The 24,103-nt window shown below is 51.5% G+C and overlaps 1 protein-coding gene across 1 annotated transcript in view; it reads right to left on the reverse strand.

Annotated features, from left to right (window-relative positions):
- Window positions 1-276: 276 nt before the first annotated feature.
- The window catches only part of SEC14L5 (SEC14 like lipid binding 5), a 44,690-nt gene continuing 20,863 nt past the window's right edge, over window positions 277-24,103 (reverse strand). Inside the window, exons 7-16 of the mRNA XM_007073378.3 lie at window positions 20,473-20,585; window positions 18,466-18,655; window positions 15,825-15,913; window positions 15,663-15,733; window positions 14,028-14,199; window positions 9,405-9,539; window positions 8,197-8,331; window positions 7,608-7,835; window positions 6,525-6,703; window positions 277-3,982 (exon numbers count right to left, since the gene is read on the reverse strand). Coding sequence (XP_007073440.2) covers window positions 3,874-3,982; window positions 6,525-6,703; window positions 7,608-7,835; window positions 8,197-8,331; window positions 9,405-9,539; window positions 14,028-14,199; window positions 15,663-15,733; window positions 15,825-15,913; window positions 18,466-18,655; window positions 20,473-20,585 — 1,421 coding nt within the window. The 3' untranslated portion in view covers window positions 277-3,873. The remainder of the gene's footprint in view (window positions 3,983-6,524; window positions 6,704-7,607; window positions 7,836-8,196; window positions 8,332-9,404; window positions 9,540-14,027; window positions 14,200-15,662; window positions 15,734-15,824; window positions 15,914-18,465; window positions 18,656-20,472; window positions 20,586-24,103) is intronic.

Here is a 24,103-nt window from a genome sequence, read left to right on the forward strand (position 1 = left end):
ATTTCTTACAGCAGCCTTAGAAAACTACTGTATATCTGTGCTTTATATATAAAAATGTGATATTATGTGTGCACCCTCCCCCACCGCCAAGAACCGACTTGCAACACTTTGAAGGTGATATCACCCGTGTTGAAAATGCTTTTGTGTCTTACAAACAACAGCGGAGTAATTCTTGAACAAGCCCAGGGAGACCTCTAGGGTTTCAGGAAGTAGACGATTGAGGTATACCCAAATCTAAAACGTTTAATGCTTTTGGTTAGAGCAAATGATCAGGCGAACAAGGAACATCAGGTTTTACTGACTAAAATAGAGTGTGTAGAACAGAATTAAAAATATTCTCATCAAACAATTCGTTTTACAGGAGAAGCAATTCCAGAGTGCAGGGTAGGGGGGGAGAAAATGTCTCAGAATCCCCTTCTTTCAGCCTGTAGAGAGAACGTTCTCCAGCTAGTTGGGGGAAATAGCCAAATGACACTCTTCCATTTTAGTGGATTTGCCCCGAAAACGCAAGCAGTTTCTAAATGGGAAATAAGAGGGAAATAATATCCTGACACCCGCTTTCCTCCGGATGCACATGGTGCTGAGCCTTCTGTCCCGTGAAAAACAGTGACAGGCGGGCATCCTCAGGAAGGAGTCTGGAGTGTTTGGGCGAGAAGCCTGAAGTCATCAGGATAACCTCTGACACTTACCGTGTGCTTTCTGTGTGCTGGGCACTGGGTTGTGGACTCCACAGCTGGTATTTTTTGTTCCACTACAGCCCAGTGAATGAGGTAGGCATGCCCCCATTTTACAGATGAGGAAACTGAGGCACAGGGGAGTTAAGTCACCTGCTGGAGGTTACACAGCTACTGAAAAGAAGGCTGGGGCTTGAACCTCACCATGTCTAAATTTTAAGACCCAGGCTTCTAAACACAGTGCATGGGCAGGGTCCTATTGCTAGTGGGTTGTTTCTGTCCTGCTCACCCCAGGTTAATGAACAAGATAAAGAAGCCAAGCCAAGGAGCTTCTAGCCCTGGGGTCTAGGGAAATACAGAAGTCAGGAATTCAGCAGCCCTTCCTTAGACTTTTAATTTCAAGCCTCCCAAAGGTAGGAGAAACCTGTTGATTAATGATGCTCCAGCATGGACCCCAGAGACCTCCAGCAAGTGAGGGGCACTGCAGAAGATGCCACCATGGCCGTCTGCTGCTTCTTTGGCCCAGCTCCCCTTGTCCTGGGGTGACCTGTATCCCACTGTTGCTTCTGGAGGAAATGTCAATCACAGGACCCCTAGCCCCGTGGCTGGTACATCCGTAGGAGCAAGCACTCGACTGGAACAGGGCCAGTCAGAGCCTTCTGTGGGATGAGATGGAAAGAGAATGTCTCTCTCAGCCTTAGAGATTATGAGCCCTGTAGTTGTAGGCTGGGGCTTCTGGCAGCCACCTTTCCCACCAGGTGGAAGAGAGGATGAGGCCAGTGTGAGAAGAGATACAGAGCCAGGTGGCCTGGGTGAGGTTGAGAGGATGAACACGTGGGCCTGGGGACACTGGGCTCCTGGAGCCAGCAATACCTTCAGCAAGCACACCCTTAGCCATCCCAGTTACAGGACCCAGGGAAAATTCCCTTTGTTGCTTAAGAAGTTTGAGCTGCAGCTTTCCCAAGGGAGAAAGAAGGAGCTCTCAAGGGGAGAAGTGAGAGGGTCTGAGTCCCATCCCTTTTGTCAAGGCTGGACTGCTCACAGCAGATCCAGGTAACAGCTGTCAAGCCACATATAACCCCACGTCGAGGAAAGGCTTCTCCATCCTTCCCCGGTGCCATTCCTAGACAATTAATGTGTGGGGAATGCCAGGGAAGCCTACTCAAAAATGCTTCTAGGGCACACCTGGGTTTTAGAGGCAAGCTAGAAATTCATCTCAAGACAGGTGAAGATATCACAGATGCTCAGTGATAAATGTCTGATGACATGGGAGCTATGAGACTGTCTCCAATCTCCCCCTACCTCTCTCCCTCATGTGCACACACACCTGGATACAGGATGCAGTTTTGGGTGTTGTTCCTACACCTGAGGAGCAAACAGAAGTGGATGAGCCTCCCTCCCTGCAGGGAGAAGGATGTCTCTAGAAAGTGACTCCTTCCCTCTGCTCCAGGTTTGGGGTTGAGGGTGGTATGCAAGGAAGTCCTTGCTCTTTGCCCTGTCACGCTGAGACTGCATGGAGGCGTGGACCCCCTGGTTGTACACCCACTCCTTAGGCAAGGCCCAGTGACTGCAGGTGTTGGCCAGAGATGACCCCCCCCCCAGCTATAAGCAAGGCTATGAGATAAGAGTAACACTGAGTCATTCAGCCCCACATTGGCCCCCCAGGAGCCCTATCAGTGAGGTCCCTCCTAGGCTGATGTGAGTGAGTGATGTGGACTAGGTTGATAGACGGGTGAGGACTGGGGTGGCCCCATCCAGGAGATACAGTTGTCTTGCCTTTACATGGCAACAGTGGCCCCATTTTGCCAATAGTCCCAAATGCCTGAGGGAAGCTAGACATCCTGATCTCTGTGTGAAATGCTCTAATTTTTCAATCTCTCTATAGGCAAAAACAAAAGCCAGATCAGACTGCAGTCGGCCAGTTGGTAACCTGTGACTTGTTACCTTTTTGGGAGCCCAGGAAAGGAAAGGAGAAATGTCCTCAAGCCCCAAGCATACCCAAAACTCTCCCACGCAGAACTCAGGGAACGTCTATCAGTAGCAGGTTCCAGGGGTCGGGTTTGCCATAGGGCAGACACAACAAAGTCACAGCCTCCTCCTCCCCATAAGGGGAGTCCTGATGCCATGTTGAGGTCCTGGATCCAGCCTTACCTGAAGCAAGGGATCCTGGACTGGCCAATTACATGTGCTCATGACTGGTTACCCTTTTGTATGGGTCTCTGTGACTCACAACCAAAAAACTCATAATTAAACTGCTCCAAAGAAGGAAAAGAACCTCCAGAGGAGTTTAAAGACAGCTAGAGCCACTTCATCACTGCCTGGGCCTCTCCACCCTCCTCAAGTCAATGGTGGTCAGGTTTCCTTCCTAGCCAAGCTCTGGGAAAATGGATTTCAGATCCAGGGTGGGCTGCTCCCCACAGACAGTGGAGCCTGTAACTCATATAACTGTTCACCACGCACGTCTGGGACACAGGGCATTGCTAGGGAATCAGATGTGAACGCCAATCATTTCTTCCTACCCAGCATTCTTTCCCTCTTCTTCCTGTCGGGTACCCCAGTATTCCTAGAGGCAACCCCCTCATAATATTCAAACCAGGTGGTTGGCTTCGGGAATAGGCATGTGGTCCAGGTAGGCCAATCACTGAAACCCCATCCCTGTATGGTGATTGGTCCAGATCGTAGACAGAAACCTACTGGCCAGTCTGTGTTCTTTGTTCCCCTGGCAACTGTGATTGGTTCAAGGACTAGTGTGGGACCCAGACGGACTGATTAGACTCAGTTCTGGGAGGTTGGATCGAACTTTGGGGGAGAGAGGTTCTCTTCCACAGCTGAGCTGGGAGGAGAGAGGGAGCCTAATGGTGATGGGGCCCTCTGCGTGGGGAAGGCACCTGAGAAGGAGGCTGCCCCAGGGAAAGAGCCAGAGGTGGAGAGGGGGTGCTGAGCCTGATGACATCCCTGAGCTCCCAGACCAGGCAGGCCCAAAGGTGGCCCAACCATTCCTTGGCTTTTCCTCACATGAAGCCCAAAGGAGATGGTTCTGTCTTGCATCCTGAAGAGTGCATGAGCTGGATCATTGCCATCGGCTCCAGATGCCCCCACTTAGTGTCCAGACCCAGGGCTGAAGCCCACGTGGTCCCAGACCTCATGGACACTTGAAACGTGGGAGGTGAGCGGGCTTCCCCACAGGGCTCAGTCCCAGCTATCTGGAGACCAGGGGGCTGCTGTGGGATTGGCCAGAAGAGGAGGAAGTGGTGGCACTGAGCTGGGAGAAGCCGCTGGTGCAGGATTCCAGGCTGGACATGGAGCCCCTGGGGAGGAAGGGCATTGTGTTCACATTACCTTCTGGGGTGACACGGCCCTGGGGCCCACGCACAGCAGTGGAAAAGCTGGTGATGCTGCAAATGAGGCCCCAGGGTTCTTTCTACCAGGCTGGTAACCACCCCAGGCGCACAGGGCAAGTGTAGAGCAAAACGCAAGCAGAGTTATGGTGAGAAACGAGGCTCCACCCGTTTTCCAGTCCCACCCCCAACCAACCCCCACACACAGAGCCCAGCCTGCTACACACCATTCAGGGGCTTCCCTGACCTGGGGATCTAGCATAGCCTGGGCAGTTTCTGACCCTATCTCTAGCCTCACCTCACCCCACCCCACCCCTGCAGCCTCCTTTCAGCATCTCTGACACTCGCCTCCCCTGTCTGGGAACCTGTGAAGGTCTCCACCTGCTGCCAGAAGCACTTTCTCTGCCCCCTGCTTCCTCTAGTTAACTTCTACTCCAGACTTCAGAGCAGCGCTCTCCAGGAGAACCTTGTGTGATGACAGTTGTGTCCTACAGCTGTGCTGTCCACTGCAGCAGCCATCAGCCTCATGGGGCTACTGGGCACTCAGAATGTGGCTCGTGCAGCTGAGGAACTGATTTTTTTATTTTTGTTGAACTGTAACAGCTACATTTAAATTGCTACCTGTGGCTGGTAGCTACGTGGTTGGCCAGTGAAGCCTTAGGATCTGGCTATTCCAAGTGTGGTGTGGGGACCAGCACCACCAGCCCCTCCTGGAGCCTGTTAGAGCTGCAGACTCTCTGCGCCCCAGAGCTGCAGAATCTGCATTGTGACAACCCCCCCCCCCCACTCCCCAGATGATGTATGTGCACGCCACCTAGGTCTCAACTCCAGTGTCTCTTCCCAGGTACCTCCCCCACATCCCATGCCCACCCTGTGCCAGGCCCCTTGTCCAGGCTCTGTGCCAGGCCTGTGCCAGGCTCTGACAACACCCTGTGTTGAGGCTTCTGACACCTCCTAGCTATCTGACCTTGGGCAAGGACCCCAGGCTGGAATGCCTTCATGGCATCCACCGCTGCTCCTGTTAGGCACAGGTGTGATCATGTGGTCTCCTGCTCCACGATGGCAGGCCCTGTCTGGTCCCTCGGGGCCCAGCCCAATGCCTGCCTACTGAGGACACCCAGGAAATAGCCCTTGAACTGGTTTTCTTGCGAGGCTGTTGAAGGGCAGGGCAGCAAGGCTACCCCAAGCTGACCAGACAGGCTGGCAAGCAGCATCTGCTCTGCCCCCCTCTAGGCCTCCACCTGCCCTCCTGGAGGCCAGCAGCCCCCAATGCTTGTGTCTGCATGTCTCTCCCCTGCACTGGTGCCCAGCGGCCAAAGCAGGCCACTTCCCAAAGAGGAAATCACCAGCCCTCCCAGGCTGTGGGGCTCTCTTGGAGTAAAGACAGTAGCCCAGTATTTCTCACAGGGGGCTGTATGTGCCCCTACAATACTTGGAGCTCCACCCAGGATATGGATACAGATGTGACACCCTCCTGGAGCCTCAATTTGACTCCATGGTATAGAATATAAAGCATTATTTTTAGAAGGACACAAGCAGAGATAGGTCATGAAGCAGGATGCAAAATCACATTCGTTTTTAAAAGATAAAATGTAAGGCCTTGAAGAAACTCTCCATGTCCTCACCCTCAGTTTCATTTTTGCTATCAAGGGCTTACTGTATGCCTCGGTGAAGGGCAGGCTTCCCCCAGCTATTTCATCTTCATGACAACCCCATGACCTAGGATTTCAGTAGTCCCCATGTAACAGATGGGAAGCCTGAGGCTCAGACAGCTTGAGTTGCCTGAGGTCACAGAGCAATCAGGAAGTGTTGGAGGCCTTAACCACTACACTTCCTGCCTCTCTGAAAGCAACACTTGGAGAGAGATGTCTGTGCGACACTATTCTAGAATGTTCTAGAACATTCCAAATCCTTTTTTTATGGGTTTCTAGGAATACAGGGAGGTCCAAATAGGAAGGCCTTGGGCTCCCCTTCCCCCACCAATCAATCTGGTATGTTTGGCTTCTGTCCAGGATTTCATTTAAAAGGGAGATCCATGGGGCGCCTGGGTGGCTCAGTCGGTTGAGCGTCCGACTTCGGCTCAGGTCATGATCTCATAGTCCATGAGTTCGAGCTCCGCATCGGGCTCTATGCTGATGGCTCAGAGCCTGAAGCCTGCTTCGGATTCTGTGTCTCCCTTTCTCTGCCCCTCCCCTGCTCGTGTTCTGTCTCTTTCTGTCTCAAAAATAAATAAAAACATTAAAAAAAATTTTTTTTTAAGGGAGATCCTGCAGCTGAGGCAGAGTTTGGACACAGTGTTCAATCTGGTTGCTCACACACGTGCTGAACCACTGGAGAATTTTAACAATACCAATGCTGGGGACCTGCCCCTGGATAAGCTCAAAGACAAGTGAGGGAGGTGAATCTAGTGCCCCCAGCCCAGAAGGAAGGGGCCTCAGGAGTGCTGTGGGCCTCGCCTAGAGGGGAGTCAGGACCCTTCCTGCCCAGGCTCCCCCTCCCCAGCCCCTCCTACCTGAAGTCCTCAGACGCCAGCACCTCGTAGTAGTAGAGGAGTTTGCACTTGGGGCCAGGGCTGTGCAGGGCCGTCAGGACATCCTCCACACCCGGGATGCTGCAGGCCACATTGCCAGGGGGGCTGTGCATTTGCCACTGGAGCAAGTAGGTGCCAGGCCACCGGGTCACGTGGGAGCCCTGAAACACAGCAGCCGGGCCTGAGGCTCTGGTCCTCCTGGGGACAGGAGCCCCTTACTAAACGGATCCACCAGCCAGTCTTCCTCTCAGGGCCTCCCGAAGTCATCCTTGGCCCCTCTGCTGTTACCCCCATATCCCTGGGGGCTGAGAGCCTCCCTCTAAATCTGGTGGGAGTGGAGGCCTGGAGAGGAGGGCTGTAGTGGTGCGGTTTAATTAAATGCCTGGACTTTGTTGGGCTTTTGTTCTGCTGAGCGTGATTTGCAGATGAGGTCCAGGCAGGGATTCAGGCAGGGAGCTGGCAGGTTGGTTAGAGCTAGTTGAGGGCCTGGACGCTGAGAATGAGGGCTAGGGGTGTTGGTGTGTGAGGTGCAAGACAGTGTGCTGCTCAGGGAACCTTCAGAGAGATCTGCAGTGCTCATCAGAGCTTGTGTGTCCAGTACGGGTGAGAGAGCAAGGGAGGCCAGCGATGTGAGACTTACAAGCACTGGAGAGTGGAGAAAGCAGGGGGCCTCGTGTTCATGTTCCACAACGCATCTGAGTTCCGTTCCCAGACTTAGTATGTCTCTGCTGCATAGCTTCTGAAGCTCACACGTCAGAAATCACTGGGAGAGGGTGAGGGATGCAGGGTCCAGGCCTCACACCCAGAGGGTCTGAGTTACCTCTCCCTGGCATGGGCCCTGGCAATCTGCATCTCTGACAAGAGTCCCAGGGATTCTGAGGCTGGGGTCCTGGGAGGTCCCCAGAGTCCTGGATCTGTCTGATTCTGTCTTTCTCCCCACCCATCCCACAGGGGCTCCAAGGCCAAAGTCCATATGCAGTTCATCTACTTGGGTGCTCCCACAACCCTGGCACACAGTGGACACTCAATCCTGAGTGACGAATGAATGAACAAAGGAATTCGAACCTGGATGCTCTCCCCTTCCCGGCAGACAAGGGGGGCTTCCACACGGCTGTAATCCACACCTAGGACCCAGCCCTTGTCTGTCAGCTGCCCGCCGGCTCTGGCCCCAGGCTCCTGGGGTCCAGGCTTGGGCACCTGCTTGCTGTGGTACAGGCTGAACACCACGTCCCCTCTCAGGATGTCAAAGTCCCAGGTGATGACTGACTCGCCCTCCAGAATTTCCACGGCAACCTGCATGGGGAGGGCACGGTCTGAGGGTCCGACCTGGAATCCCACCAGGAGTGGGGAGCCGGGATGGGGAGGTCAGCTGCAGTAGGTGCTGTGGGTGCCCACCTGGGTCTTCATCTGCCCATCTGCCATGCTCTGCACAGCCCAGTGCTCCCCTGGGATCAGGGGACTTGGCTGCACCACCCCTTTGCTTGCATCCTTCCCCGTACCCATCCTGTCCCACCTCTCCTTACAGGTTTCTCCTCAGAGCTCACCCTCAACAAATCGCTAGCACAAGAACTCTTGTCTCAGGGTCTGCTTCGGGGGACCCTGACCTAAGACCCCACCCCAACCCGGCGGGCCCTCCGGGGCCAGGTCCCAGCACCTCATGGGGGGCCCCTCGGAGCACGCTGGCCGACTGGTAAGTCTCTCTCCACTGCCGCAGCTGGTCTGTGTGCTCCTGCTCCTCTTCTGTCAGATAGAGGGACTTGGGGACCAGCCCTCCTTCGGGGACATTACACTGGGGGATAAAGACGAAAGTAGCAGGTCAGGACCCAGCCGGCCTGGCTGACCCACAGAAGGGTACTTTGTGACCCCTGAAACTGCACTTACAACAGCAACCCCAAAGTGAGAACAGTACAGGGGCTCTCCCATGACCTCATCTCCAAAACCACAATGCAGTAGGAACTCTTACTATTTCCATTTCACAGAGGAGGAAAATGGAAGCCCAGAGAGGTCAAGCCACTTGCCTGAGATCACACAGCAGAAAGTGTCTGAGCCTGGGCACAAACCCATGTTTATCAGGGCCCCCAGGCTCAAGTCTCTTATTACCATGCTGGTTCTTACAGGCCCATTTGTTAAACATAAATCACATGTATGTACCTCAACAAGTGGAGAGATTCAAATTGGCAGAATTCCTAGGAAATGCCTTTTTTTACTCAGAAATCATGTATGCTTGGAGTTTGGTATTCTATTAGACAAGGAAGAGGGGCCTGCCCTCATCCCATGGCCAGATGAGATAAGACAGTTGTGACCCAGGGTCACCCCTGCCTGTGTCATCTCAGCCCCAAGGGGAGGCAGTAAAAGGGGTCTGTGGCTGCCTCTCCTTGAAGTAGTTGGCCCATCTAACCATTCCGTAAGGTTGTGGGTTGGGAATAAATCCCTTTGGATACACAGGCTCCGGGGTTCAGGCCACTGGGATGTTTGAGTCACCTCTCTCAGCAGCAGAGGGCGCAAAGTCAGCAGGTAAACTCTGACTGCTGCCTAGCGACGAAGTGCATAGGGAATACCGGGGTAAACTTTTGACTGGCCTGGTCTCTGGTCTTCTAGCAACTTCCATCTGGATCACTATGTTTGAAAAACCAAGCTAAGGCCCCTCCTTTGGACAGGACTCACTTCTCTTTGGGGAAGCGTCTAAAACAAGCCTTGCCCCCCAAAAGAGAAAGCATGGCCTCTCCAGGTACCAGCACCCACACACATGACAGAGTGCCCCACTCCAGCCTCCGTGGCCCTCTGCAGCCCTGCCCCAGCAATCCCTGGCTCCCCCACCCCCACCCCCAGGCCACAGCCCAGGGCCTGCAGCCACACACTCACCACACACTCTCCCCCAAGGAAGTCGGGGATCACTTCTTTATCTAGGTAGTCCACGAGGCCTCCGGGGCCCTGGTAATTGCTGCCACTGTAGATGAGGAACTTCTGCCTGGTGTTTTCATTGATGAAGGGGCTGATCTGAAGTGGGGGAGATGAGACAAGATGGAAAGGTATTTTTGGTTTTTTGTTTGTTATTGAGATGTAATTCACACGACAAGGAACTAACCATTTTTTCTTTTCTTTTCTTTTCTTTTCAAGTTTTTATTTAACTAATCCCTACACCCAGCATGGATGGGGCTCGAACTCACAACCCCGAGATCAAACGTCGCATGCTCTTCCAACCGAGAATTAGCCCTTTTAAAGTGAATTAACCCTTTTAAAGTGAACAATTCAGTGGCTTTAGTTCATTCACTATGTTATATAACTACCACTTTCCTGTAATTCCAAGACTTTTCTTCACCCCAAAAGGAAACCCCATTCCTTTTACACATTAATACACATTAGCAGTCACGCCCCACTCCCCTCCCCCCAGCTCCTGGAACCACCAGTCAGCTTTCTGTCTCTGTGGATTTGCTTGTCTGGACATTTCATAGAAATGGAATCCTCCAGTATGTGGCCTTTTGTGCCTGGCTTCTCTCCCTCAGCATGATGTTTTTTCTAGGTTCATCCACCTGGCAGCACAGATCATTACTCCATCCCTTTTTATGGCTGAATAATATTCTACTCTTTGGATGATCCTATTTTGTTTGCCCCAGATGGAAAATACTTTAACACCGAACTCGAAACTGCATGTCAATCCTTTTTTTTTTTTTTTCATGGCAACCCCTACCCCCCCACCCACGATGCTGGTGTGGTGTCTGACTCAACACACACGTTGGGGAAGGAAGGAAGGACTTAGCATTGGCAAAAGGTACAAGCCAATTGAGCAAGGAATGCTACAGGAACTGGGAATCCCACCTGTGTGGTCACTCTCCTTCAGCCTCCACCCGGGGAAGCAGTCACCTGCCGTCCTCGGCAACCTGGCTCCGTGCCACTGGCTTCCATCTGGTGTGGCCACTGGGCAGAGGAGGGGGTACAGCAGCAGGAGGTGGGAACAAAGAGAGAGGCCAGGGTACTTCTTCCCCCACTCCCTGCCGCCTCACTGCCCCTGGGCCCCCCCACCCCCTGCCACATTCCGGCTCTCATGAAGCTTGGTAACAATGCCATCTCCTCCCGTGGCACCACCAACCCCCCACCCCCACCCCCGGGTGTCAGGGATCACTGCAGGGTCTAGTCCCTGGGGCCTCTCCATCCTGCCCATACCTCTGCAAGGAGTTCTTTTATGTTATGTCCCCATTAAGCCATTGGGGTGAATCCCACTTCTGGCCAGCACCCTGAATGACTGGCTCCCACCCCTACCCAATACACATCTTCTTAGAAGTCTCCCAACAGCAAGAATTTAATTTTCACAAAGTTCAGGATATTTCAAGATAAAAAGCTTCAGTGGCAGGTCCTGCCTGTCCCTCCTGCAGCTCCTGCTCTCCAGCCCAGCCCCAGCAAGGCCCTGACGTAGCCACAGTGGCCAAAGAACGTTCTGTCCCAGAAGTCTGCTCACATCTTCTCCTGCTGACAACCCTCCATGGCTCCCTACTGCCCCAGGATGAAGTCCCACCTTTGCCACAGCCTGGATTCAGCAGCCACTGGTCCCTGAGCACTTTCCCAGCTTCTGCCAGGGCCACCGGCCTTTTTGCTCCTTTTTGTTCCAGCCACCCTGCACTGGTTTTTCAGTTTCTCAAAAGCATCACGTACAGTCCTGCCTCCAGGCCTTTGTGCTTACTGTGTGGGTTGCCTGACCCACCTGTCCTCCCCACCCTTCCCTGAAGGACTCCTGCTCCTTCCTTTGGTCTCAGCCACTTGTTACCTCCTCCGAGGGACCTTCCTCAGTTTCCCAGTCTAAATTACCCACCTGCATTACCCCCTGCCTGATTCAGCCTCTCCACGAACCCTGTAGGCCTCACGCCCTAGTCACAGGGAACCATGAAGCATTTCCTTGTGTGACGTTATCTGCTTTCTCTCTCCCCGCCCCGTCACAGTTGGGGAGGGATACAGTGTCTGGCACACAGTAGGTGCTTAGTGAAACACTGAATCCACTTAACTCTCAAATCTCGATCCTGATTGAACCTCAACTTATAGCAGCTCTTTCCAGGCTTTCTTGGGCACTGAATCCTCGGGGCACCGGGTATGTTCAGGGTGTGCAGGACTAGGGGTGGGGGGCTGGCACTCTGCACTGGCCTGTGGACCAGTAGCAAAGCCCCCAGGCAGTGGTTTTCAACTGTCAGTGACAACCCGATAGTGGCTGTGAGATCAATTTAGCACATGTGGCTAGCCAATTTTTTTAAATCTGAGAAAAAAAAATTTAATAGAGAGTATGTGCAAGCAGCAGAAAGGGGTGGTGGGGGGGAGAGAGAGAATCTTAAGCAAGCACAACATTCATTGCAAAGCCTGATGTAGGGCTTGATCCCACAACACTGGGATCATGACCTGAGCCAAAATCAAGAGTTGGACACTCAACCAACTGAGCCACCCAAGCACCTCCATGATTAGCTTATTTTTAATGGAATGGAATAAAAGAGCAAAAAGAGAGGAGCCTGGGTGGCTCAGTGGGTTAAGCATCAGACTTCAGCTCAGGTCATGATCTCACAGTCCATGAGTTCGAGCCCCGCGTCGGGCTCTGTGCTGACAGCTCAGAGCCTGGAGCCTGCTTTGGACTCTGTGTCTCCCTCTCTCTCTGCCCCTCCCCGCCTCATGCTCTGTCTGTCTCTCTCTCAAAAATAAAACGTTAAAAAAGAGAGAGAGAGAGAAAAGAGGATATTGCACATAGTTAATGTAACCATCGCTTGCGGATCTATTTCAGGTGTGTGTGTGTTTGCGTTGGGTGGTAATATAACATGTATTTCTTACTGTGGGTCTTGGGCAAAAAGGTTTCAAATCCCTGCAGCACAGGATCCCAACACTCCTCAGAGTCAGCTCACAGGAGCCCCAGGAACACTATACAATTCTGAGTGTGACCCAGCGTCCACAAAGCAGGACAAGAGATACATAAATCATGGTCTGTCCATATGGTGGAATAGTATTCGGCCATAAAAAGGAATGAAGTACTGATATGCTACACCACGATGCACCTGAAATCATTATGCTCAGTGAGAGAAATCAGATGCAAAATGCCTCGTATGATTCCGCTTCTGTGAAATATTTATAACAGGCCAATCCATAGAGACAGGAAGCAGACTGATGGCTGCCAGGAGCTGGGAAGCCGGGAGAGGAAGGAATGCTGATGGTACAGGGTTTCCCTTGGGGGTGCTGAGAATGTTCTGGAATTAGAAGGTGGGATGGTTGCACAGCTCTGGGAATATACTAAAAACCACTGAATTCTATACTTGGAAAGAGTGAACCTGATGAGTTACATCTCAGCAAAGCTATTATTTAGAAGATATGCCACCAGGAGCGCCTGGGTGGCTCAGTCGGTGGGGCGGCTGACTTCGGCTTGGGTCATGATCTCACGGTTCATGGGTTTGAGCCCCGTGCCGGACTCTGTGCTGACAGCACAGAGCCTGGAGCCTGCTTTGGATTCTGTCTCCCTCTCTCTCTGCCCCTCCCTGCCTTGTGCTCTGTCTCTCTCTGTCTCTGAGAAATAAATAAATGTTGAAGAAAAGAAGAAGAAGGAAGAAGAAGGAGGAGGAGGGAGGAGGAGGAGGGAGGAGGAGGAGGGAGGAGGAGAGAGGAGGAGGGAGGAGAGGAGGAGGAAGAAGAAGAAGGAGGAAGAAAAGGAGGAAGAAGGAGGGAGAAGGAGGGAGGAGAGGAGGAGGAGGAAGGAGGAGGAGGGAGGCAGGGGAAGGAAGGAGGAGGAGGGAAGAGGGGGGAGGAAAGGGGAGGAGAGGGGAGGAGGGGGGAGGAGGGGGGAGGAGAGGGGAGGAGGGGGGAGGAGGGGGAGGAGGGGGGAGCAAGGAGGAGGAAGGAGGAGGAAGAAGGAGGAGGGAGGAGGAGGGAGGAGGAGGGAGGAGGAGGAAGAAGAAGGAGGAGGGGGGAGGAAGGAGGAGGAGGAAGGAGGAGGAAGGAGGAGGGAGGAGGAGGAGGGAGGAGGAGGGAGGAGAGGAGGAGAAAGGAGGAGGAAGGATGGGGGAGAAAAAAGGAGGGGGAGAAGGGGGGAGGAGGAAGGAGGGGGGAGGAGGGGGGAGGAAGGAGGAAGAAGAAGGAAAGAGGAAGAAGAAGAAAGAAGGAGGAGGAGGGAGGAGGGAGGAGGAGGTGGGAGAAGAAGGAGGGGGGATGAGGAAGGAGGGGAGAAGAGAAAGGAGGAGGAAGGATGGGGGAGAAAGGAGGAGGGGGAGAAGGGGGGAGGGGGATGAGGAAGGAGGGGGGAGGAGGGAGGAGAAGGAAGGAGGAAGATGGGGGGAGGAGGGAGGGGGAGGGAGAAGGGAGGAGTGGGGGAGGTAGGAGGAGGGGGAGGGAGGAGGGAGGGGAGGGAGGAGGAAGGAGGAGGGAGGAGGAAGGAGGAAGGAGAAATGACACTGAACCAGCAGGCAGAGGGAACTCCCCCACCCCATCTCAGCCTGCACGGGGGAGGGGTCTGGCCCAGGCCCCTGCTCTCACCAGTGTCCAGAGCACCGGGAAGACGCGGGGGGCTCTCACGATGAGCAGCCGGCCCAGGGTCTCAGGGTAGTTGTCCTCGACCACCTCAATCATCCGCAGCAGGGCCTTCACCCCCGGCCGCCACAGATGCCGCATGTTGAGACCCTCCAGGTCCACCAGGCAGGTCCAGGAGCTGCGGCAGAGATGACCCCCTCACTGCAGCTTGCTCTGCCACATCCCAGGGCCCCCCGACAGCCTTGGTTGGTGGGGGGCCTCGGGAGCTGGCAGACAGGACAGAGAGGCTCAGGAAGCCAGGGCTGGGAGTAGAGGGGCGGAGGCCGTAGGACACTCTTGTGGATCCTACTCCCCACCCCAACCCTAGGCTGGGGAGGCCATGTGGTGAGGAGGCTCAGTGCATGGCCTCTAAGGCTAGTCACCCAAATTCAAGTGTCACCTCCATCCCCCGAGAGCTGTGTGACACAGGCAGCTTCCTCATCAGGACAGTGGCAGTGGCAGTAACATCTCGAGCAATTGTTAGGATTAAATGAGATAGTATATGTGAAGTTCTCTGCAAGGACAGGCCATAGAGTGCACTCCTTCAAAGCAAGTCATTGCTATCAATCGTTGAAAAGGCTCCGACTGCTAAATAGAGTGTAAGCGCCAAGAGCACTCACTCGCTCCAGAGCCAGACGGCCTGGATTCAAATCTCAGCGCTGCCGCTTGCTGTGTGGCCTTGGCCAAGTTACTTAACTTCTCTGTGCCTCCATTTCCTCAGGACTAATTCATTAGGAAAATGAGTGTTCTACTGCAGCAGCTAATCCCTGGGAGCCCCTCCATCCTGCCTTTGATCCTTCCATCCACACCGCTGCAAGGAGTCCCTCCTGACACCCTGTCATCTGAGCCATCTCAGGTGAATTCCACTTTGGATCAGGACCCTGATTTATTGATCGATTTCCCAGCCCAGCCAATGTACATCCCCTTAGGAAAGGCTCCAAACAGCAAAGGGACTCGATTTTCACAAAGATCAGGCCATGTGGGGATAAAAAGTGGCAGGTCCCACTGGCCCCTCCCTCCCAGACTGTAATAAGGAGGATGTGAGGCAGGTACTTCAACGAGCACTTGCTGCACAGCAAGTGTTACACACACATTTGTGTTCTCTCTCAACAGACGTGGCTTTTGATAATCCATGAAGACGCCTTGGGACTCATGATGTTATTCCCACATTACAGACGAGCAAGCTATAGTTCAGAAGGTTCGTGCCACCCTAAGTACTCATGCGGGAAACTGAGGAGTCTGGGGCAGTCGGACGAGGGTTACCGGATTGCCATGACACCTGTTGAGTCCGCCTGCCTGGGAGGCAGAGTCAAGGGACCTGGGATGGCAGAGTTGGCCTCAAAAAGCAAGGCCCAGGGCGTAACATCCTTGAGACCGAGGCAGACAGTAACTTACCCACTTAGCAACAACCTGGGATGAGCACAGCCACTCTGAGCCTCAGTTTCCCCCTCCATAAAGAACAGGGACAATAACAGGTCCTGCCTCACAGGATCACTGAACAAATTAAATGAGGACATTCCTGTAAAGTGCTGAGTCCATGCCCAGTGAAGCTTGGCTGTTTTTACTCTTTCAGGGGCATTTGCTCCTGGCGGGGGTTCTTACCTGATGGGACGGCCAAACTGCTTTGTGTTCCCTTCACATCTCTTCTGTCCTTCCTCGTTGACGGAAAGAACCTGGAAAGTAGAGAATGTGCTGGCAAACATTCACTTGGCTGCTCCCCCCACAGGCAGCCCTGGGGTCCGGGGAGAGAGGACCCCTACTCACATGCTTCAGCAGTGCCTCCTCCCCCACGGCCTTCATCAAGCCTTTGGTGTCCATGTGGCCCAGGCGCAGAATATAGAGGGGGCGGCCGTCTTTGCAGGGGAGGCCCCATAAAGAGAAGGGACATTATTTCAGGAGTGCTGGTGAGAGGGCAGGTCCAAACTTCCCTTCGGAGAAGGAGGTGCCAGGCTGTGGCTCAGCCTGCCCCTCCTGTCCATTTATTTGCGAATGCTCTACCCACTCCCAAGAGGGATTGATGCCAGTTACGGTGACAGAAGCAACGTGTTCAAGAGTCAAGGAGACAGACTGACATCACAGGGGAAACTGGGTGAGGGGCATGTGGGAACTCTGTATGGCCTTAGCAACATCTCTGAAAACCTGTCCTAACATTACACGTTTATCTGGAAGCTTTTTATTTTTTTTTTATTCTTTTTAATGTTTATTTATTTGAGAGAGAGGGACAGAGACGTGCTCACGTGCAAGTTGGGGAGGGGCAGGGAGACAGACAGGGTGAGAGAGAATCCCAAGCAGGCTCCACATTGTCGGCACAGAGCTCAACGCTGGGCTCGATCCCATGAACCGTGAGATCATGACCTGAGCTGAAATTAAGAGTCAGATGCTTAGGGTGCCTAGATGGCTCAGTTGGTTAAGTAACCGACTCTTGGTTTCAGCTCAGGCCATGATCTCACAGTTCATGGGATTGAGCCCCACATCAGGCTGTGCGCCGACAGTGCAAAGCCTGCTTGGAATTCTCTCTTTCCCTCTCTCTCTGCCCCTTCTTCACTTAGGCTCTCTTGCTCTCAAAATAAATAAATGAACATTAAAAAAAAAAGAATCAGACACTGGATGAACTGAGCCACCGAGGCACCCCTAAAGCTTTTTAAAAAAGAAAATATGAACCATGTTATGAAGGAGTATGGAGAGAGTGGATGACGTTGGTTCTTAGCTTTCTATCAGCCAAAGCAAATAGGAAAAATAAGGAATTACATACTAATACAATCGATTCTTGTTATTCATGGTAGTGATGTTTTCCAGAGTCACCTTGAACACTGAATCAGGAAGTACTAAAGCATCGCTTCCAGGAAAAATATGGGGTAAGGTCCTTGCGAGCCTCTAGACACAACATTTTTGTCAACTGATCAATACATAACCTTGTTCTCTGTGTGTTTCTATTTAAGGACACCTTATTGAGTATATATTGTTGATTCATTAACATTGAACTCATTGCCAGCAGCATCACACTAAGCCTGAAGGAAGCTTATCTAACATTTTCTCCATGAGTCACAGCCTTCTTGTGCTTTGAAACACTAGCCAGCACTCCTGTATTATGCCTGGGGGCCATTTTAAGCACCAAAATCACCCCCAAAATGCAAAAAAAAAAAATGTAGCACTAAGTAGACTTTAAAAAGGACTCTTGTTAACAGTGTAAGAACTGAAAAAAAGAAGGACATCTCGTTCAACCTCAGCAGGGGACACACAGGCCAGATGACTCTGACTTTTCGCCACTCTACACGTGTTCATAATTGACCACAAAAGCACCCTGAGTATTGACTTGGGGGTTACAAATACATTGTGGTGAGGAGGCAAATTCACAATATGGAATCCATGAGTAATGAGAATTGACTATATATTGAAGTGTCCCAACCGGTCCTTTAGGTGAGTCAAACACTCACCCTAATCAATATATACAAATTTTTACATCAAGGGCAGTTTAATAAAAAACTAAGAGGGGCGCCTGGGTGGCTCAGTCGGTTGAGCATCCGACTTCAGCTCAGGTCATGATCTCACGGTTCGTGAGTTCGAGCCCTGCGTCAGGCTCTGTGCTGACAGCTCAGGGCCTGGAGCCTGCTTCAGATTCTATGTCTCCCTCTCTCTCTGCTCCTCCCCTGCTCACACTCTGTCTCTCTCTCAAAAATAAATAAAGATTAAAAAAAAAAAAAACTACAGAGAAGACCTATCTTTAAAAAAAAAAAAAAAACTGAGAGAGAACTTATTTGTAGCAGGTTGAATAGTGTCCTCCAAAAATTCACGTCCACCCAGAACCTCTGTATGTGATCTTATTTGGAAACAGTCTGCAGATCAGATTGTTTAGGACCTCAAGATGAAATCCTACTGGATCAGTGTGGGTCCTAAATTCAGTGACCTGAGGTCTTTATAAGAAGAGAGGACACACAGGCACCCAGAAGGAATCCACGTGAAGACAGGCAGAGTGTGGGTATACAGCCACAAGCCAAGGAACGCCTGGGGCCACGAGGAGCTGGAGGAGGCAGAGAGAGATTCACCGCAGGGAGCACAGCCCTGCCCACACCTTGATTTGGGGTTTCTGCCTCCGGAACTGTTGGCAGATACCTCTCTAAGGCACCCGGCTTGTTGTAATTTGCTACGGCATCCCCAGGGCGCTGATGCATGCCCATGCAGCCATTATGTGTGGGGGTCCCCATGATCAGAAGTAAGGGTGGGCTAACGCTGCCTCTGCATGGAGAAATGTTGCCTCAAGCCCACATGTCTCTTCCAGCCCTACTTTCCTCATGGCTGGGTGAACCCCAAGGGCATCTCCAGATGCCCAGAAGAGTCAAAAGGAAAAATAATAAGATCCCAATGTGAAAAGTGGCCCCCTATGCGTTCTGTAGGTAAAGGGACGCACCTATGTCCTGGTAGTGCCAGCCCCCCGCATAGAATTCCTCCAGGAGAGCAGGGGGTCGCCAGGTCTGAAGGAGGAAATCCACCTGGTGCTGCTTTCGCCAGCTCAGGGACAGGCGCAGCATCTCCCGGGCCTTGTCCAGGTGGAAGTCACGAGCCCGCAGGAACCGAAGGATGTGTTCATCTTTGGGAATCTGAGACAAGAAGGGTAAAGCCTGTAGAACGGTAGTCCCTCACCCAGTAGAGAAGACTGTGGAAAATTAGTTCTCCTGTCTTCTCTGCAAAATATATAGCTCGGAAAAGGACCGCACACTCCACCGCGAACGACACAGCCAAGGGGCGGGCTGTAGTGAAAATCTGTGAGTTTGGGCTGCCAGACATTTCTCCCTCTTCAGGCATCTCTTTGCTTCTGGGGAGCTACGTGTCCTCCCCACGCCCCAGCACCAGTGCCGGTTTTAGCTGGTGTTGCCAGTCAGCATTCCACTCCCATGGCCTCAGCGGTGGCACAATCCAATCAGAGCATTTAGACAATTTAAATCAGAAGAACGGGACGTGAAGCCCTTTCTCTGCGGTGGTAAAGGTGAGCCTGCAGGTTATGGGGAGCCCCAGCTCCAAGCTCAACGAGGAAGGAAGTCTGGCGGGGATGAAGCAGAAGTAAACAGATACAAGAGCTCAGCGGCCCCGACCGCATGGGAGTCCTGATTCGGGATATCCCTGAGACAGGCTACATGGCCCCCTGGGCTGAATGATGTCCCTTCCAAATTCATGTCTACCCAGAACCTCAGAATGGGACCTTATATGGAAATGAGTCTATCCGGATATAATTAGATAAAGTGAGGTCATATTGGAGTAGGTGGGCCTTCCTGTGTTTGGACACAGACACAGGACACATGGAGGAAAAAAGACCACGTGATGGTGAAGGCAGACACTGGAATGACGTATCTACAAGCCAAGGACTGTGGCAGCCACCAGAAGCCAGGAAGGGGGAGGCATGATACAGACTGTCTCTCAGAGCCTCCAGAAGGCTGGAGAAAAGGCAGGCTCCAGAACCCTGACCACACCTTGATTTCAGGCTTCGGGCCTCCAGCACTGTGAGGATAAGTTTCTGTTGTTTGTAGCATTTTCTTTCAGCAGCCTTAAGAAATTAATACATCCCTCTCAACAGTTTGTTATATGAGCCAATAAATAGCCCCCTCCTCCTTTTTTTTTTTTTTTTTTTTGCCTTGACTCAAGCTGTGTTCCTACCACATATAACCCAGAGTCTAATTCATAGGCCGAGGTGACAAGTTAAGTCCCTGCCAGCTCGCCTTCCTTCCCTCGGGCAAATATTGACAGGCAAGAGAAATCCAGCCCCAGTAAAGGCTCCCCTGCCCTGAGTGCTCATCCGAGCCAGACATGACTGTAGGCATTTTATGTGGATCGTCCCTTGTAATTCAGTCTAGGTGATGTATGCTAGCATTATCCCCCTTTCACAGATGAGAAAACGAGCAGACAGGTTAAATCACAGCCCAACATGAAAGCAACATCCTTGTCTGCACCCCACACACACGCAGCATGGGGAGGGGATAGGGAGGAAGGGCAAGCTCAAATTTCTCATTCAACAGAGCTGAAGGTCAAGTCCATGCTTGGGACCTACATGCATGGTGGACATTCCTGTTATGGGGCTTAGAGTCTGGAGCCATTTTGGGTTGTCACAACTGGGGAAGAAGAGCTCCCGGCATCTAGTGGTGGAGGCCAGGATGCTGCGACACCCAACAGGGCACACCCCACCCCATAAAGAACTGTCGGGCCTCAAATGTCAACAGTGCAAAGGATGAGAAACCCTGCAGTCAACGGTATGCACAACATGCATTACAGATACATGAGACGATACAGGATAAAAAGAAGGCAAAATACAAGTTTTCAGAACTGCTGATTACATCAGCCTATTTACCTGGCCCTTCCTCCCCCAGTGCCTGGGGTGAGTGGCTGTCATTGAACATGGTCTGGTAGGCCCCAGCTCTGCACCCACCTTGCCTTTGTGGGTCTCCTGCAGCCAGTGTCGCAGCTGGATGAGGCAGCTCTCCTGCATGGGTGTGAGATGACCCAGGCAGCGCTCAATGTAGTCTGCATCTAGCTTGTCCCCTGCAGGAGAAGGTGGAGGCATTCAGGACCAGAGGGCGATGCCACTGTCTTTACCACATGGTCTACCCTTTCTGGAACCCTCGCCTCATTGGCCGCCTCAGATCTGAAATGCAGTTCCAAGCCGTACGGTGGCCCTTTCACCCAAGAACAGCCACATGGGCTCCACATCTTCTGGTCTTGCTGGCCCTTTCCAAGGGGTTTCTGAAAACTCATGGTGGGGCCAGCTTGGATCTCACAGTGGCAAGTGATTTGTCTCCTCTGACTTCGGACATCAAGCTAATTCCCACCCCCTGGAGCTACCCAATCTCTGAAGATAATTAACAATACGCACTCATATTTCTAGACATGCACCATCTCAGTGAGTTGTCTCGACGCCCCAGTGAGGCAGGCACACTACTGTCCCCACTTCACAGAAGACAAAACTGAGGCCAAGACAGGTTAAGTAGCGAGTGGATGCATGTGGTGCACCGAGCATACAAGAGATGGTCAGTAAATACAGTTCCTTTTGCCTTCCCACCTCCCAGCCCCTCTGTGGGCTAGAGGCCTTTTGTAGACGGAGCCCTGACCCCAAAATACAGCCCGGGAGCTGCACGGATCATTCCAAACACTGTTCAGTCCTGTCCTGCACAATGGGACTGTTTGGGGGTCAGCATGTGCGGGCATTTAGAGGCTGGGCTCAACCTGAGGTCCCACTGCCCACTCTTTAAAATTTGTTTTTCAACATTTATTACTTTTGAGAGACAGACAGAGTGTGAGCAGGGGAGGGGCAGAGAGAGAGGGAGACAAAGAATCTGAAGCAGGCTCTAGGCTGCAGCTGTCAGCACAGAACCGGACACAGGGCTCGAACTCACAAACCATGAGATCGTGACCTGAGTCGAAATCAGACGCTTAACCGACTGAGCCATCCAGGCGCCCCACCCATTGCCCACTCTTAACTGTTGAGGTGGCAGATGCTGGCATGGTGAGGCACACCAGCATGTTAGCATCTCCGCAGTGGGTAGACGGTCCACAAAGAGCAGCCCCCATGAGTGTAGCCTGTTCTTTGTGTTCAGGTGGCACAATACGAAAACAAATGGAATGTGTGTACCTCCAGCAGCAGGACCCAATGGTTCCCTCTAAAACAAGAAAAGTCCAGGGCTGGAGGTCAGCAGGCATCTGGGTAAACAGAAGCAGGAGGGATGCTGGTGGTGTATGGGGACAGGTGGCGTCCAGACCCCCCAAACAGAGTGGTCAGAAGGGGAGATGCTGGAGACGGTAAGGAGGGGTGGACAGGATGAGAGAGAGAACACAAGGGAGACAGGAGATACCAGCATCCTTCCGGCCTCTATGCGGCTGTGAAGGCCCCTTTCTCCTGAGCACAAAGGCTCAGTGATTCAGAGCAGGGTGGAAGGGGGGTGACTCTGCCTCTCGCCAGCCATCCTGAGCACAGTGCAGAGGGCGAAGGAAGGAAAAGCCTGGCGTAAAATTAGGGTAAAAGTCATGACCACCAGACAATGTGTGCAAGAAGAGGCAGAAGATTTAATTTTTCTAATATTTAAAAAAATTTTTAACGTTTATTCACTTTTGAGAGACAGAGACAGAGCACAAGCAGGGGAGGGGCAGAGAGAGAGGGAGACACAGAATCCAAAGCAGGCTCCAGGCTCCGAGCTGTCGGCACAGAGCCCCATGTGGAGCTCAAACCCACGAACTGTGACATCATGATCTGAGCCGAAGTCAGTCGCTTAACGGACTGAGCCACCCAAGCGCCCCTAATTTTTTAAATATTTTAAAAGTTCACATACAACAGCAGCCAGCTAGCACAGAGTTGGTACAGAATAAATATTTGTGAATGAATGAATTTTGTTCTCCCTACATAATGCCCCAGATGTAATTTACTGGTTATGTGGCATATCTCTAAGAAAGCCAAGCCTGACATTTCAGTGACCCCAAAAGAATGAATCGTCATGAGCACAAATGCACAGAGCTAAAACTGAACTCAGGGAGTATGTGTAGTTTTGTGTCCTAGGGTTTTTTTTTTAATTTATTTAAAATTATATTGTAAATATTTCCCATTATCAATAAAAGTCGAAAATATGACAAAAGGCTAATTGCCTTACATATGAAGAGTTCTTACAAAGCAATGAGAAATCAATGGTCAGGGATGCCTGTGTGGCCCAGTTGGTTAAGCCTCCAACTTTGGCTCAGGTCATGATCTCACGGTTTGTGAGTTTGAGCTCCACATTGGGCTGTGTGCTGACGGCTTGGAGCCTGCTTCAGATTTTGTGTCTCCCTCTCTCTCTGCCCCTCCCCCACTCGTGCTCTGTCTCGTTCTCTCTCAAAAATAAATAAATAAAAATTTTTTTTAATTAAAAAAAGAAAGAAATCCATGGGCAAACAGGAAAATAGACAAAGTACAAGAACAGAGAGATTCACAAAAAAGCCATATGGAGTCACTAAGCATGAGAAAATAATATTTGGCCTCATTCATGAGGAAAGACCTAATCACTAATTTACTAGAGGTCACTTTTTGCTTTCAGAAGTTTAAAACATTTAATAATAGTCTCGTGGGGAGCCAGAGTGAAGTCAGGAATAGACATAGCTACACACTTTTGGGGGAACATTGATTAGTACAACCAATCTTTGAAGGTCTAACTGGTAAATCTGCCAAAATTTTACCTGCATATAACCTTTGACCCAGCAATTCAACTGTAAAAATTTTATGCTATAGGGGTGCTTGGCTGACTCTGTGGGTGGAACATGTGACTCTTAATCTCAGGGTTGTGAGGTCAAGCCCCACGTTGGGGGTAGAGATTATTTAAAAATAAAATCTTAATGGGGCACCTGGGTGGTTCAGTCAGTTAAGTGTCTGACTTCAGTTCAGGTCATGATCTCATGGTTCATGAGTTCAAGCCCCACATCAGGCTCTACACTCACGTGCAGAGCCTATTTGGGATTCTCTGTTTCCCTCTCTCTCTGTGCCTCCCCAGCTGGGGCTTTCCCTCTCTCAAAACAAGTAAGTAAACTTAAGTACAAAGATACACTACATTATTTCTATGTTTTAAAAACTGGAAACCTCACGTCCATAAAGAGAAGACTAGATAAATAAACTAACAAAAATAATAATAAATGTTTATTTTTTAAGTTTATTTATTTATTTTGAGAGAGAAATAGAGAGAGAGAGCAAGCAGGGGAGGGGCAGAGAGAGAATCCTAAGCAGGCTCCATGCTGTCAGTGCAGAGCCCAACATGGGTCTTGAACCTGCAAACCATGAGATCATGACCTGAGCCGAAATCAAGAGTCAGATGTTTAATTGACTGAGCCATCCAGGTGCCCCAATAATAAATGTTTATTAATAAATGAGTTATGGTGCAGCCACACCATGAAATACCGCAAAGTGCTGAAAAAGATGCACTGACATAGAAAGCTGTTCAAGCAACATTAGTAAATGAAAAAAAGCAAAACATCAAGCAGAATGTGTAATGTTGGCTCAGCATAAATTATACAGGTATGCATGCCTGTATATACACATGTGTGTATAC

Source organism: Panthera tigris, chromosome E3 (genome assembly GCF_018350195.1).
Source record: "Panthera tigris isolate Pti1 chromosome E3, P.tigris_Pti1_mat1.1, whole genome shotgun sequence".
Classification (NCBI taxonomy): Eukaryota; Metazoa; Chordata; class Mammalia; order Carnivora; family Felidae; genus Panthera; species Panthera tigris.